At 41.3% G+C, this 16,827-nt stretch overlaps 1 protein-coding gene across 3 annotated transcripts in view; it reads right to left on the minus strand.

Annotated features, from left to right (window-relative positions):
* ACSL3 (acyl-CoA synthetase long chain family member 3) overlaps positions 1-16,827 on the minus strand; it is a 73,515-nt gene that overhangs the window by 20,262 nt on the left and 36,426 nt on the right. For all 3 annotated transcript variants that reach the window (XM_061148640.1, XM_061148639.1, XM_061148641.1), the window contains 3 exons: positions 12,632-13,048; positions 2,136-2,313; positions 825-934 (listed from right to left, as the gene is read on the minus strand). In XM_061148640.1, coding sequence (XP_061004623.1) covers positions 825-934; positions 2,136-2,313; positions 12,632-13,009 — 666 coding nt within the window. In that variant the 5' untranslated portion in view covers positions 13,010-13,048. The remainder of the gene's footprint in view (positions 1-824; positions 935-2,135; positions 2,314-12,631; positions 13,049-16,827) is intronic.

A 16,827-nucleotide genomic window follows, 5' to 3' on the forward strand; every position in this document is an offset into this window, starting at 1 on the left:
GCTTTAAGACTACGCCACCTGGGAAGTGTATTCTTCATTATTCTGGTATTAACAAGCTTTGCAAATAATCCAGGGCACAAGAAGAGTAGTTTACCATGTTTCAAATTGTTCATTTCTTGCCTCAAAAAAGCAAGGGTTGAGGGTACTGACATGACTGCCCCTTTTATAACATGGACAACTATCAGTCTGAAATACAAGTTACTGTTTTATAACATTAGATTTACTGTGTATACCTGTTCTTTGGTATAATTTTAATCAACAAAGTTAATTCCTTGCAAAAACGGGCATATAAACACATATTGCCTGAACTACAAGGTAGCCAAATGTTCCCCATGCTTTTAAGGCAAATAAAGATATGGGGAGAGAGGAAGGGAATGATCTTATAAGCTTGTTTCCAAAAAATAAAAAAAGAAAGGTCAGATATTATTGTTTGCACAGAGAGTTCAGAGACTAAAATTCCTTTCTCCCAGTTTCATAAAGTTGTTAACTTCCCTTTAAAAAGTTCTGAAACTTATACTCAATGCTTCAGAAGTAAATGAATTACTGGTTTAAAAATAACCCTTAAAATTACAAATTTATTGAAAACAGACTTGAAAATAGATGAGCACAAGGAAAAAAGCTGTAATCCCTCCACCTTCCACATGAACATACAATATCTATGAAATCTACTTTTTCTTTTCTAAAGGAGACTAAATTATGATATTCCCCCAAATTTATAGAGATATTAAAGATTTTAAAGCTCATGAAAGAACTAAGTTTAATAATGAACTCATGACCCTGAAAATTCTAAAGTATTAGACAGTTATTAGAAAACTAGTTCTCACCTTCAACTTTGTCTGCAAGAGTTCTTTACTAGTAATGATGTTGGTCACCTCTGTTTCATTTAATCCATGAACAATTGCTGGACCCCCTAGAGTAGCATACAGCGTAACAACTACAGGGAAAAGAAAGGGCAAGTCAAATACTTGGACATTTCATAGAAGTATGAAGTGCAGTTAAATAAAGCTTCTGACCACTGACGGAACATCTAAACCATAAAATGTTAGATCCATAATTTGTGATCTAAATGTGCTGTGTTATTCTAAATTATTTTAATATATTAATTAACATGATGCCTACTCACTCTTCTATAATTCCCCCACAAAATTTCCACATTTAAAAATTTTTTTTCTTTCACCTATAGATGCTACTCTGGAACTGTGATATTGAAAGGAATTATATTTGACTTCTAAAATGTCAAAGTCATAGATGTTAACTATTTGAAACTAAAATATAAAAAATATACCAATAAAATAACACACTGTCATATTTAAGATATTATTTCTTAAGAAAATAGCACTAATGAGTGGTAATACTACTTATTCTAAAGTAGAAAAATTTTAAGAAAAACAGTCTTAGAAATGTCAAAATTAAATAATAATGAGGAGGACTTTTATATGCTTTCCACCTAACTCAAAAAAGTTAAACAAAGTCACTTTAAGAGATAACTAAAGCTTCTTAAAAGAAACACACTGTAAACTTAAACCTGTGAAAACAAAAAGGTACACCAGTTTAAAAACAAAATACAGTGGAGGCATTTGCAACAAGAAATTTGATGATTAAAATTATTTTTTCCATTTCATCTGAAGTATAAAACAATGTCCATGCTTAATACCACAACTGACACCATAACCTCTGAACGAAACTTCTCAGACTACCTCACAGGCATCACAACTTCCACAAGTCGTGTTCTAGTTATACAACATAAAAATTCTCTATCGTTTAACTAGCAGCTAGGTTTGAGTATTGGAAGTGTTTTAGAGGCCAGCTGTCAGCTGTAGAAATGGCCTAACAAGATGACACCAACTTTAAAGGACAATTCTGTGAAGGGGTAGCAGAGCAATGACCCACAGGTGTAGATTTAGTTCTCCAGACCCAGAAAGTCCCCTCAGAATAGGTGCAATTCCTCTTACTACATGGGTAATTTGTTCCACAACTGGTTCCTTTTCCAAAATAGACCAGTATGTCTTAAGTTGTAACAAAGGTGAAAATTAACATCAGAATTTTATCTCGGGAGGAAATACTTATCATAAAAAGTTAGTATCATCTCTCCCACACTAGGTCCATGCTTCGAGAAGGTAAAGAAGCCCACGTACGCTGAAAATTATACATGAAGCAGGCCTGTGCAGCGACCATCCACTCAGCTCTGGTTTCACAGAAGATGGCGATGTTGGTCTTGGGCTTCTGACCCAGCATCTGTAAGCCGTTTCCAAAATTAAAGGCTCTCACAAAGACATCTTCGTAGGAAAGCCAATTATAGCTTCCAAGAATAACCTGATAAAACAAACAAAAAAACACACACAAAGAGCTTTCAATCATAATATTAATTTCTAGAAGGACGCCAGGATGTGTTCCAAATTTCAACAGAAAATTATGTTTGTATATAAACTATTTTGTTCTAACAAAAAGCTAGAAAGCGAGTTTCAAGGGAAAACTCTACTTTGAAAATTAGCTATTTTGAGATATCTTCTATGACAACTCAAATCTTCTGCTAAATTTTTATCATTTGGGCAATTGTTTTTCTTTTAAAAAAAAAATTCAAGGTTTGATGGGATCTTAAATGTCAACTTTCTGGCCAAAGGCACATATATTAGTATTTCATTTATAGACTTCATTTACTTAAACAATGTGGGTGTTGGTATCTAGTATCAAGTACTACTGATACCAAGCTTTTACAAATTTTTACTACTTAAGAATTATTGGATTTCAATATCAGATAGTACAATATGATTCACAAACAGACACTGGCCAGATCCAAGCTAACAGAAATGTTTATGGCCATTCAATTTGAACTGCTGTACCTAACTCTGGATATGCAAAGTACTGACAGTCTCCACTGGTACAACCAGGTGTGTGTGTGTGTGGGGGGGGGGGGGGGGGGGTAGCTACACTAGTCACCAAAGCCCCTCTGTAGAATGCTCCCTGCCTCAGCGGGGCTCTCAACGTTTCATCCGTGCAGGTAACATCAAGTCTGACCTTAGCAGCAATCCCCTTTCAAGTGTCTTTAGGAATTTTCTCCAACTTAGATCAAACCACAAATCCCTAATTTTACATGGATGAGACAGAAAGCTATTCTTGCTGCAAAAACATATGGACAGTTCCCAAATATGCCTGTCATTAACATATGTCTCACACACCTTAAAACCATCTAACCATATTCATTTTCAAAAACGCATTTCAATAATAGAAATAAGCACGTTGGATGAAGATAAAAATGGAAAAACAGTTAAATACTGCCCTCTAGTGTCCAATTCCAAGTTGGACTTAAGAAATAAATTCTTACTTTGATGGATAAGGGGCTTCCCTTGTGGCTCAGCTGGTCAAGAATTCTCCTGCAATGCGCAAGACCTGGGTTGATCCTTGGGTTGGGAAGATCCCCTGGAGAAAGGAAAGGCTAACCACTCCAGAATACTGGCCTGGAGAATTCCATGGACTGTATAGTCCATGGCAGAAAAATATCTACTTCTGCTTTGGCTGTGCCAAAGCCTTTGACTGTGTGGATCACAGCAAACTGTGGAAAATTCTTCAAGAGATGGGAATACCAGACCACCTGACCTGCCTCCTGAGAAATCTGTACACAGGTCAAGAAGCAACAGTTAAAACTGGACATGGAACAACACACTAGTTCCAAATTGGGAAAGGAGTACGTCAAGGCTGTATATCGTCACCCCGCCTATTTAAACTTATATGCAGAGTACATCATGCGAAATGCCAGGCTGGATGAAGCACAAGCTGGAATCAAGATGGCCGGGAGAAATACCAATAACCTCAGATATGCAGATGACACCACCCATATGGCAGAAAGCGAAGAGGAACTAAAGAGCCTCTTGATGGAAGTGAAAGAGGAGAGTGAAAAAGTTGGCTTAAAACTCAACATTCAAAAAGCTAAGATCATGGCATCTAGTCCCATCACTTCATGGCAAATAGATGGGGAAACAATGGAAAGAGTCAGAGACTATTTTTGGGGGTCTCCAAAATCACTGCAGATGGTGACTGCAGCCACGAAATTAAAAGACTCTTACTCCTTGGAAGAAAAGCTATGACCAACCTAGACGATATATTAAAAAGCAGAGACATTACTTTACCAACAAAGGTCCGTCTAGTCAAAGCTATGGTTTTTCCAGTAGTCATGTATGGATGTGAGAGTTGGACTATAAAGAAAGCTGAGTGCCGAAGAATTGATGCCTTTGAACTGTGGTGTTGGAGAAGACTCTTGAGAATCCCTTGGACTGCAAGGAGATCCAACCAGTCCATCCTAAAGGAAATCTGTCCTGGGTGTTCATTGGAAGGACTGATGCTGAAGCTGAAACTCCAACACTTCGGCCATCTGATGTGAAGAACTGACTCACTGGTTAAGACCCTCATGCTGGGAAAGACTGAAGGCAGGAAGAGAAGGGGACGACAGAGGATGGCATCACTGAGGCGATGGACATGAGTTTGAGTAAACTCCGGGAGTTGGTGATGGACAGGGAGGCCTGGCGTGCTGCAGTCCATGGGGGTGCAAAGAGTCAGACACGCCTGAGCGACTGAACTGAACTTGATGGTTAAGGCAACTGAAATTAACTTTAGTAATTTAGCTTTAGTAGTCCCAAACTCTCACTGCACCCCCCACCCCACCGCCACGAATGCCCAGCACAAGGCGCGCCAATGACTTCAAAAGGAGCTCTGTGGGGGGAGAAGGCAGACGAGAATTGGCCAAAACGTGTAGGAACTGGACTACAATTTTTCAGAATGTCACACTCCAAAGATAAGCCTATGAGCTACCTCCTAGATTCTAGAATCGAAATGAGTTTCATACGTTTCAGAGAATATATGTGCTCTGAAAAAGCACTAGATATATAACCCAAATATATAAACTCAAAAGATGTTGCAAAGAAATCAAGCTAAGAGTTTAATTCAAGTGTAAGGGAATTCTGAATTTAATTCTTTAAATCACTGAATTTTCTAGGAGTGATCTTTCCCATAAAGATTATATTTAAGGGACTCTCCCTACACGTAATTTTACCTAATTTCTGCTAGAAAAGGCTTCTGATCCTAACTTGGTCCCTATGGTTAGTCCAACCTGGAGATTAAATTATTCTATTCCCCGCCTATACTGTTGAGCACTGCTGAAGAATATCAAACTTTTAAATCCAGGATCACAGATCTCACCATCCAGCAATCCTATTGCGCTTCCCTGGCATATTCATTTTCTCACCCTGTCTGAAACCTCTCTACTCAAATGTCCTCCACTCTTTCTCTCTCCCTTCTCCACTTTCACCTGATGACACTATCTCACACTCCACTGAGAAATTAGAAATTAAACAGAATCTCCTTTGCTTTCCTACCACCAAGTTCAATACCGTACATGTACACACACCACCTGCAGTCCCCAGGATATGACAGTGGCTGAAGTGTCCCTGAACAAAGTCCAACTCACTAGGACTTTGAAGAGCTTCCTAAATTGCCATCTCTAGTCCTGATGCATACTTGGATATTCAACCTACTTTTTCACTTGATTATTCAACTAAGGATGACTTTAACTGATACTCCCCTCGAAACAGTCACTTCCTCCATCTTACCCTATCATCCTAGCCCATCTCTCCTGAACTAATGAATGCTGACTGGCCAACTTCCACTCTTACTCCTCTTCAGCCCCTTCTCCCTACAGTAGTGGGTTTTTAAAAACATAAATCCACGTACTGCCCTGCAAGTGTTCTGCCTTTCCAGTAGGAATGGAATCAAAACCCCACACTCTGCCTTACAAAGTCCTAACGGCCCTAGACTTTGGCAGTGTCTCTGGGCCCATCTCAAACCCTCTGTCCTGACTCACTGCCTGTAAGTACAACTTTGTGCTTTCAGTCCTTCAAACAGGCAGCGCGGGAACCAGGATGAGGCAAGACAGGTGCTTAGGACACAAAATTTAAGGAGGCACTCAGTCTCCGGTCTGAGTGCCATTATGAACTCTGCACCCTCATGCTTCACCCAGCTGGGTTCATTGCTACTTCAGAGCCACTGCACCATCCTGCCCCACTGCAGAGAGGGTCCCTACCAATCTGCACAAAGCTGGCTCCTCCGCGTCCTTCAGGCCTCCACTAGGCCATCACTGACTCGGAGAGGCTACCCCTGATCTCCAGTCAAGCTTTGATTCTCTACAATCAAGCTTTATTTCTTTACAATTAAGTCTGTTACCTTACTCATCATCTCTCTTCCTCCCATACAAACGCAGGACCAGCGAAGAGTAACCTGTGTGTCTTGCTCACGCAGGTACTTGTTTAACTTCAGTAGATGGTAGTGTCTCCCAGTACCCAGGCCACTGTTAGCACACAGCGGGCACCCAGCAATTATTTGCTAAATGTGTGGAAAGAACTGGTGCAACAAAACAACTTCAGTTCACTCTGGGCCTCAGAGTCTTCCACCTCTCCTCCAGAAGACTCATTTTCTAAGATTTTTTTTTTAAAGTCTACATGCACCTGATCATTTAACTTCCATGGCTTCTTTTGTTCTGATCACCCTTCAATCACATACGTGCTGTGCTCCCACCTCTTAAATATTCTTTTCTGTGACCCACGAGACATAAACATGTCTGACTGTCCTAAGTCAGGAAAATACACAACTAGTGTACCACGGAGTCTGAGCAGTTTCTTCATCTGTAAGCCCACTCGGCGGCTAAAGGACCCCTCCGGTCATTCTGCTCTCTCACACTGGATTGGCGGTATTCTTACTCCGTGACACGTGCGACAGAGCACTGAGGTTTACATGCGTGTATCACTCAGACTGTGGCTGCCTGGGACTCAGGGACTCAGGGATTTACTTTTGTTCAGGAACCTATGAAATCAGATGCCTGGATTACGCTGATGAGGAAGGCCTCTTATCTCAAAAGAGGACTATAAAAATAAAATGGAGATAAGATACAGAACATGCTATAAAACAAAATCACACAATACTTAAACCAGTCAGGGCCCTGGAGAATGAGACAGTCTATAAAAATTAACTTTTCAGGTAGCTGAGTTTAACCTCTATCAGCATTAGAACTTTTACTTTAACCATGCAGAATAGAGGTATTTCAAAAGTATATATTTCCTACCTTTGACAAAGTATACCTGGCTTCATTTTACATTTCTCTCTGCAAATGAGCATCATTCTAAAGAAATTATCGTGACGAAGCCAGAGAGAGTGAAAATATTCAGTAGATCTGGACAGTTGGTAATAACTATGATGCTAAGAAGGCAGCTAACCTCACCTAGTGTTTACTATGTGCTAGGCATATTGCAAGTAACACTCCCAGGAATTCTAAGATAGTTACTATTATTATCCCTATTTTACAGATGGGAATATTGAGGCATCAAGGGAGTAAACAATTTGCTCAAATCCCACAGCTATAAGTGACAGACTAGAATATGAATCCAGGCAGACTCACTCCAGAATCTAAGTACTGTACTAAACCACACACTCCAATTGCACTCCACAAAGGAGGTGGGGTGTTACTGGGCCGGCAAGTAAGGTGGCCTGACTGACAAGTGTAAAAGGTCTGTGTTTGAATGGACTGTATTCATAGAGGCAAGAGCGGGAGCAGAAGGCTTGCTTAAAAGAAAGGGGAGGGGGGTGAGTGGAAAGAGCAGTGAGGAGGGAAATAAAAAAAGAATCAGACTCCCGGTTTTCACCTTGAGCCACCTGGTACACAGCAGAGCCTTTAATAAACGGAATGGCAGGGTGAGGAGCTAGTGTGGAAAGGAAAACCAAGAGTTCTGGCAGGGGAGAGTATTAATATAATAACCAACCACAAATTCTGACCAAGAGATCAGCCGTTATTTTTTACATTTTAAATCAAGCATGTAAATATCCCAATAAGTCAAAAATAAAAGTCATACATGTGCAAACAGGATAAAAATGTGACTCAAGAATTAAATAACACAAAAGCAGGCACTAAGAGAGAAAAAAAGCTAAGTCAACTCTTACGAACAGAAACGAGTATTTCTAGTATCTTTTTTGATCAATTCAGAAGGAGTAACACAGTGAAACTTCTCTTTCTAAGCACTATGACTGCATGATTCCTTCTATTTTTTTCTAAGGTATGTAAAACATACAGAAAAAAATGTAAAGTGTCTCTGGTAGTCAGATCACTAAATGTTCAAGCTGGTTTCATGTTTTCTGTTTCACTGTAAAAAAAAAAAAAAAAAAAAAAATTTATTCTTTGCAACTCTGTTCTATTACAAGTGCATGTATTTCAAAACTGTTCCAGAAAATGATCACTTCATTGTTAATTAATTTCAAAAAACATCAGTACACTGTTTATAATAGCCAGGACATGGAAGCAACCTAGATGCCCATCAGCAGATGAATGGATAAGGAAGCTGTGGTACATATACACCATGGAATATTACTCAGCCATTAAAAAGAATTCATTTGAACCAGTCCTAATGAGATGGATGAAGCTGGAGCCCCTTATACAGAGTGAAGTAAGCCAGAAAGATAAAGAACATTACAGCACACTAACACATATATATGGAATTTAGAAAGATGGTAACGATAACCCTATATGCAAAACAGAAAAAGAGACACAGAAATACAGAACAGACTTTTGAACTCTGTGGGAGAAGGTGAGGGTGGGATGTTTTGAAAGAACAGCATGTATATTATCTATGGTGAAACAGATCACCAGCCCAGGTGGGATGCATGAGACAAGTGCTCGGGCCTGGTGCACTGGGAAGACCCAGAGGAATCGGGTGGAGAGGGAGGTGGGAGGGGGGATCGGAATGGGGAATACGTGTAAATCTATGGCTGATTCATATCAATGTATGACAAACCCCACTGAAATGTTGTTAAGTAATTAGCCTCCAACTAATAAAAAAAATTAAAAAAAATAAAATAAAATTCTAGCTTTCTGCCTTCAAAAAAAAAAAAACATCAGTACAAGCACTTGCTTTGGGAAGCCTGAAATCAGGAGCTACCAACACTGGTTCCACACGCTTCACTCGGCCATAGTTTTCTAAAACCATACGAGACTCAGAACGACAGCGCAATAGTCCTGGACAAGCTTGCTGGGCCTCAGGAACACAGCAGCCTCTGTTTCTCTGCCTTCTGTTCTTCTGCTCGTCCCCCCGAGACCTGTCTCGATGAAGCTGACAGTACCAGCTTGCCCACACTAGTGTGATATGCCCACACTATCATGGACATAACTTCAGCAGAATCATCACCACCGCCTTCGTTTCCATTTACCTTCCCTTGGGAGCTCAAAACAAACGTGTTAAGACAAAATGGAAACAAAGCTTCAGAGTTCATAGATTTGAAATAAAGGTTTCAGTATCTTTGTTTCAACCATGCCAGATACACTCTAGGGTTAATCCCCAAAGCTCAGTCTCCCAAAACAGGGAGACAACTTTTGGATCTTGCTCATTAGCCTTCTTTTCCAACATAAGATGATCTTCAAATATGGAAACTATTAAATGATGATACACTTCAGCAAAAATATTTCCCACTCTCAGTAAGAACTCTGAGCAAAGGCCACACTGCCTAAGCAACTCCACCCTGCCATTGAAGGGCAGGCTGTGAAAGGTCTCCTTCCCACTATTCTTTCATAGCCAGCTCTGCTACAGCTGCAAGACAATGGATAGGAACCAAGGGGTGGCGGTGGGGGAGCCTAGTTTAAGGCACAGTGGGGATACCCCTGTCCAGAGCGCAGGCCAACAGAAACTGAAGTCTCGGCTAACCCGCGGTATAGCACACCTTCTTGAGAAAGGCTAACAGAAAATATTTGTTTCATTTATGACACACAAAACCTACTTTCCCAATGAGTCTAGTTTCAAACAATAAGAAATATTATGTATTTTTTATATCAGAGTCTATATAAAGGCTTTTGGAAAAAGTTTGATGAATCACATGCAAATTTAATGGCAAATGTCAGTGTTAGGCAGACCCTCTGACAGTGATATAGTAGAGACAGAAAAGATTGTTAATTGAAAATAGTTTTTCTTGCCTTCTAACTCTTCTACTGGAGTTCAAATATTTCTCTGTTGAATAAACAATGAATACAAATGCACCAGAGTCAAGGAGGGAGGAAAAGAACCACATAACACTCACACATACATACAAACACACATACAAAAACATGCACAGGGCATAAAAACTTTGCTTGTGACCACTGGGTTATCTGGCCACATTTAAGAACAACTATGACAGCTCCAGGATTTTATTCTGTCCCAATTATATGGATACTTGAATTAAGAAGAATTTCATATTCACCATATTTTTCTGCTTTTCAAATACTTGGGAACTAGTTTGCCACTGTGAGTAGTGAATGACTGAAAGATAGTGCTAACTCCATAAAACGCATGTGGTGTGTGGGGGAAACTGGAGAAAAATAGCGCTTTCTGCTATAATAGGATTTCTGTGATATATGCTACATTAAAAGTAAGAGAACCCTATCTTTGAATTCAAATAGCAGTAGGAGTTGTCAAGGACAAAAGTGAATGTTTATTTTAGATACAAAAAGCACAGAAAAGAAGGCAGAGTGAAAACCTTTAGCACTTAGAAAGTGTTTTCATAAAAAAAAAAAAAAAAAAAAAAAAAAAACGGTGTTTTCATTACCTTTTATAACTACCAGATCTCTCAAATTCAGAATCAAGGATGGTGTTTATAACCATAAAAAGCAGTGACTAAATATGACAAAAATCAGACACCACAATAATAAAGTATTTTGCAAATTATAATCTATAGGCTAGAGACGAGTAATCAGACATGTTTAACTATATGACTTCAATTTCTCAAAATGTGCCATTAACTAACCACAGCTAGATTTTAACTTAGCACCCCCTCCCCCCAAAAAAATCATTTAAGTGAGGCAAAACTAAGTCAGCAAAAGAAATACGAAAAATGCCTTAGAAGCAGAGTGAACATAGAATTTATCCAAATCACTCTTGAGACTGCAAGGGGGCACTGTTGATGTCTGAGTAACAAGTACAAGTCAGGACTGCTCCATATAAAACTAGATAAAACATCAGTCTATTTGAAGGTTAGGAACACATACAGATTCTGTTGTCCAGAGTTAAAAGAGAGTCTTCTTAATTTCTAGGACTTACTGATATTAACTTGCTTGACATCTCCTTTATGTTTCAAAGATGACTGGAATTTGTGTGGTAAGCGGCAAAAATTCACGGACATTTAGTAAAACAGTATCATTCTCAAGCCCACCACCACTACTACCCCCACTCCACACACACATCCCGCAGCAACAGAGGGAACGCCAGCATCTCGCTCCATCGCTGGGCTTACTCGGACTCTCCTCCAAGACCTGGGACCTCCTTCATGACCAACAGGGAAAAAGGCAGCTGGAGTCAGGATGTAGTTGGGAGAGGTAGCTAAAGAGAAAAGCAACTTCACCTACACAGGTGTTAAACCTATAACCTAGCCAAATTCTCAACTGACTGCAGATCATCCTACTGCCTCTAAAAAAACTTCATCTTCAGTTTTCACCTACCAGAGCTTCAAGAACAGTTTATAAGAAACACACACACCCGAGTGTATAAACAGCATTTTCACGCCATTTCTCTTCTTCACAGGGCTGCACCACGGGCCCGCACTCACTCATGCAGGTCTGCCCAGTGAATTCCCAAATGATGGAGGCTACAGCGTTTCCACTCGACACCGCAAACTGTCCCACACACACACTTACAGAACACACACACAATCTCTCTCGCACTTTCTCCATTCATTCTCTCAACAACTCTGAGCTGGGATTAGTTTAAGGAGCACAGAGCCAGCCAGCCCGGGTTCTGGCCCACCGGAGAGCGAGCCTGACGCCCTCGGGCCAGTGACCCCTCTGTGGGCAGCGCCGTCAGCTGTGAGGAGGGACACCCCCATCACACTAACCCGCGGGGCTTTTTAAATCTTATCTAAGTTGATAAACGTAAAGCTCTTAAAGCAGCCTGGCCCATCAGGAATGCTAATAAAATGTCAGGAAGGATCATTACTTCCATGTTAAAGATAAAGACCCTGAGGCAAATTTGTTACGTAGCTTTTCCAAAGTCACACATAGCTGGTGGGGGTCAAGGACAAGATCTCAACCCACAGTCTGGATCTGGAGTCCGGGCTCTGAGCCAAGATGTGACACTGTTAGTAAAAGAGGTCTTATTCTCTGTTTCCAAATCAATAATGGATGGCTTAATATTTGTGAAAAGAAATTCTCCAAAAAAAAAAAAAAAAAAAAACCAAGGCACTTGTCACAACCAAAGTACCAAGACATTAAACATCCAATGGAACTTACATTATAATCAGAAAAAGCAGGTCACACCCCAAAACCCAGAGCAATCTCAAGCAGACAGGTGCTTCTGGAACTACCAGGGAATACAGTTTCAAACCCCAAACTGCCCTAGACCTTCAATTCCAAGCCTTGTAGACACTCAGGCGGCTCAGAAGTGCTCCACACTCAACGTCTTTGTAAAACTCAGAACAAATCCAAGCCGGGGTACAGAAAGGGAACAGAGTGCAGTCCAGTCCCTAGTACATCCATTTCTCCTGCCACATCAGCAAATTCCAACAGAAGCAGGTCGCATTTCTCCCTTGCTACCATTTCTTCATTCAGAGCCAATTCAAAGGCCGTGAAAGACCACATTACCTTTTTAAAAACTTTTCCATTCGGTTGCACTTCATCTTCCTCATTTAAGATTTCACGTGTCCCCAAGAGTCTTTTGTCCTTGAATTTGTTTTTTGCATGCATAAAAACTTTATCGAGTGTATCACATCCAGGGTATAATACGGAGGCCAAACCATCCAAGCTGTTAACAGATCTGTACGCAGAGTCGGGTGTTGAATTTACAGGCTTTGCTTTAGTTCGGTTTGATTTTTCTTGTCTTGACTCAGACAAAAAATAATATGGAATGTATGTTAAAACAGTATAAAGTGATATTATGAACTGTATGAAATATAAAAGAATGGGGTTGATGGTGTGTTTCAGCTTCATGGAAGACGGTTTTGAAGACCCGTGGTTATTCATAGTGTTCAAAAAGGAGAATTAACAGCTTTCTGTAAGAATCTAGAAGGAAAAGAAAGAAAGTTATTGGTCAAAAATCATTCTCCAATAATTTTAAAGGAAAAGTCTTTACATTAGTTAGGCAGAGGACTGCCCCCCCACCCCCCAGTAAGTAGCCACTGGTATACTGGCTGCCAGCAACATACTGTCCACTCCTGCTATTTGTGGAACACTCATCTTGTGCTGTTATCTATTAACCACGGAATTTCTACAGAAAAGCTTCCACGTCATTCTGTAAACAGGTGGCTTTCCCAACCTAACCCCAAGTAACCACAAAGACTTCCCAGTGGCGAGGAGAAAGCAAACCAGCAGACCTACAACAGGATGGGGACCAACACTGCACCCACTTGCTGTTCTTCAGGGTCTCATTACATTCAGGGTGGCAAACACTCAGTACAAAGGCCACATTCTCCTCTCTCCCAGCCCCTGGAGCCGCTGCTTTCTTTCCCAGGGCGCCCCCTTCTCTCACTCCAGGCAGCGGCAAGCAACTGGAGTTAGCAAACCGCATGAAATTCCCCTTCCACAGAGATTCTAGATATTTTTCACTTTAGACATATTACATTATAAAGCAAGAAGGCAGCAGACTTTGATCATTTTATATGCAGCATTTCTCAGATTTACTGAGACTCTTCCATGTGTTAAGACAGGAACTGGAACAGGGAAGGAAACCGCGTAAGCTTCTCCCTGCATGGTGCGGATGCATTCCTTGGGAGCACCCGGAGGGAGGAACCCCGTGAGGTCAGGGAAACACGAGGTGAGCAGGCAAGGCTACAGAGGCCACTCGCGGCTGCAGGCGGGCCCCTGTGGGCAGCGATACCTGAGCCGAGTGGGGGAGAGGGCGCTAGGCAGAGGACGCAGCCCTGTACCGCGGGTAGGTGATACTATCACCTGGCAAACTACCAACCACTCCACCCAGCTCCACCTCCAGGATTGTGATTTCTGACGCTCTTCACCTCCGCGCTGCAGAAATTCTATTCCAGGAAAGTGTGGCCGAGAGCCCTGAGGAATCCCCTCACCCCGTCTCCGCTCAGGGCAGAAGCTCTACTGCTGACGCAGCAGACCACGAATACTGGGCACTGTGGTTCATCAGGTCGATGCAGGGAGAGCAGCTCCACCGGTGGCTGCAGCCAAGGCCAGGATCCCATTCAAGAGCAGAGGACACGGTGCCCCTGGAGCAATGGGACAGAGGTGCTTCACAGGCCAGAGAAGCAGGCTGAAAGGATACAGAGCCCCCTAGCAGTCATTAAGAGGACTGACTGAGTTGGAACACAGAACAGACAAGTTCAAGCTTAATGGCACTGGAGAAAACAACGTAGACACTGGTCGTGAGCACCTAAGATGAAGCCGGTAGGTCCACAATAGAAAACATGCCGAAGGGAAGCTTGGCATCCAGAGAAGTTCAACAGAATCATGGAAAGAGACACTGAGGAAGACCCCTCCTGGAGCCAGGGCAGCCCAAAGACGGCCTCAAACACAACTCCTACAAAGAGCATCTAATCTCACTGGACACAGTGTGGGGCATCTTAGGGCCCAGGGCTTTGTCCAAAACGAGAAAGCAATTGACTCGCTAGCTGTGGACAGTCTGTGCTGAGTGTGGCGCCAACAGGGGCAGGTCATGGAGACAGACGGTTAAAGGGAGCCCGACTAAAACCGTGCCGTCACCCCCTGAGGAGGGTACTCCCAAGTAACTGCGTGTGTTCCCAAGGCTGGGCCCTGAAGGAGCATCATCAGAGGATACCCACTGCAGAAAAGGTGAACTTCACCAAAATCGGTCAGCTAAGTCACTACACAAGCAAACAACACAGGAAGGTGTGGAAAAGGAGAGGGGGACATTAGTCTTCAGAACTGCTACAAAATATCTAAAATGTCCAGTTCACAACAAAAAATTAGGAGGCATGCAAAACAACAGAAAAGTATGACCCACAAGTACAGGGGACAAACAGGCAGCAGAAATCCTCCTTGAGAGACGCCAATGTCAGGTTCAGCAGACAAGGCATCAAAGTAGTTATTACAACTATGCTCAGAGAACTAAAGGAAACCATTCTTCAAAAATTAAAACACAAATTCTGCAATTTTTACAAGATAAGGAACCCCTTTGAATTTGCTCACACATAGCTGTGAGAGGCCAAAGACTCCCAACTCATCTCTGGGCTCTGTTCACCATTCCCAGCTCTCTTCTCTGACAATGTGTCAGGTAATACCTTGAAGAATGAGTCCAAAGAATCTAGATTTCTGCCAGAAAGGGAATGGGGAGCCACTGAAGATTTCTGTACAGACAAGTGGTACAATGGAAACAATGGCCCTACCACTTCCGGGATACCAGAATTGCAGAGAACAGATGCACTTAATAACCCAGGAGAATGATGTGACCTCATTAAGTACTCTGAAATTTAATACTGCATGTTTCTATCTTGAATTTTAAAATACTGTGATTTCAAAAAACTACCTTTATGCACAGATGATATGACTGCATTACAGAAAATCCTAATGAATACACTGAAAACCTAACAGAACAGAGTTAAGCAAAAGACTTCATGACAGAAGGTAAATATTAAAAAATCAACTGTATTTCTATACACTAGCAACAGTGAAGGTAAGAAAACAATTTTTTTTTTTTTACAACCCTTTCAAAAACACCTAGGATGAGATGTAACAGGAAGTACAAAACTTGTACCATGAAAACCACAAAACATTGTTTAAAGATACTAAACACCTAAACAGAAAACATTCTGTTTATGGATTTTAAGACTTAATATTGTTAAAATGGCAACATTCCCCAAACTGATGCACAGATTCAATACGAAGGTTATCAAAATCTCTGCTGACTTAACAGAATTCTGTAAGCTGATCCTAAAATTCACACAGAAATTCAAACTAGCCGGAACAGCCAAAACTTCTGAAAAAGAACAAAGTTAAAGGACTCACACATCTTAATTTCAAAACCTCATACAAAGCAGTATTAATCAAGACACTGGGCTACTAGCAAAATGGCATACAGATAAATGGAACAAAACAGAGTCCAGAAATAAACCTCTGTGCTATGGACAACTGATTTTCAATAAGACAGCAAAAAACTCAACAGGGAAAAAAACAGTCTCTTCAACAAACAGTGCTGGAACAACTGGACAGCTACATGTAAAATAACAAAGATGAACCCCTTATACCATACAAAGAAAGTAACTTAAAACTGATCATAGGCCTAAATATAAGAGCTGAAACTATAAAACCACAGTAAGTACTAATCACTGAGAATAAGCAGAGTTTCAGGAAGAGTACAGTAAAAAGGAAGAGGTGGGTTCAGGCTTTTTCTGAAAAGTCTGGTTGGCCCAAACAGTAATTTACTATGATCTTCAAAGTGTGGACAGAGGAAGAGAGATTTTGAATAGATGATACCATATAGCGTGAAAAAACACCGCAAGTTCAGGAAACAATCAGCCACCCAGGAGAGCAGGGAAGGGATGAGGAGACGAGGGCAGGGTATTAAAGACCCCAAATCTTAAAGGTCAAATTGTTGTGGCCTTTGATGCTGAGGAAGAAACTTAGTTTACATTCCAAAGTACACATACAGTATTAGAAAATAACTGTAAGCGGAGGATGCCCTGAAGACAGTAGGAACTGGAGGGAAGGAAACTACATAAAAGATAACAAATAATCCTCTCCTCCATGGGTCAGGAGGCTGTGTTGAGTGAGGCATAGAACAAGCAGCCAGGATTCCCGGCTCCTATCTGCCCGCAGGGTGGCAAAGGTGGCAGCTGTCCTGCAGCCTTGCCAACGACTGAAAT

The sequence above is a fragment of the Dama dama genome, chromosome 8, assembly GCF_033118175.1.
Source record: "Dama dama isolate Ldn47 chromosome 8, ASM3311817v1, whole genome shotgun sequence".
Taxonomy (NCBI): Eukaryota; Metazoa; Chordata; class Mammalia; order Artiodactyla; family Cervidae; genus Dama; species Dama dama.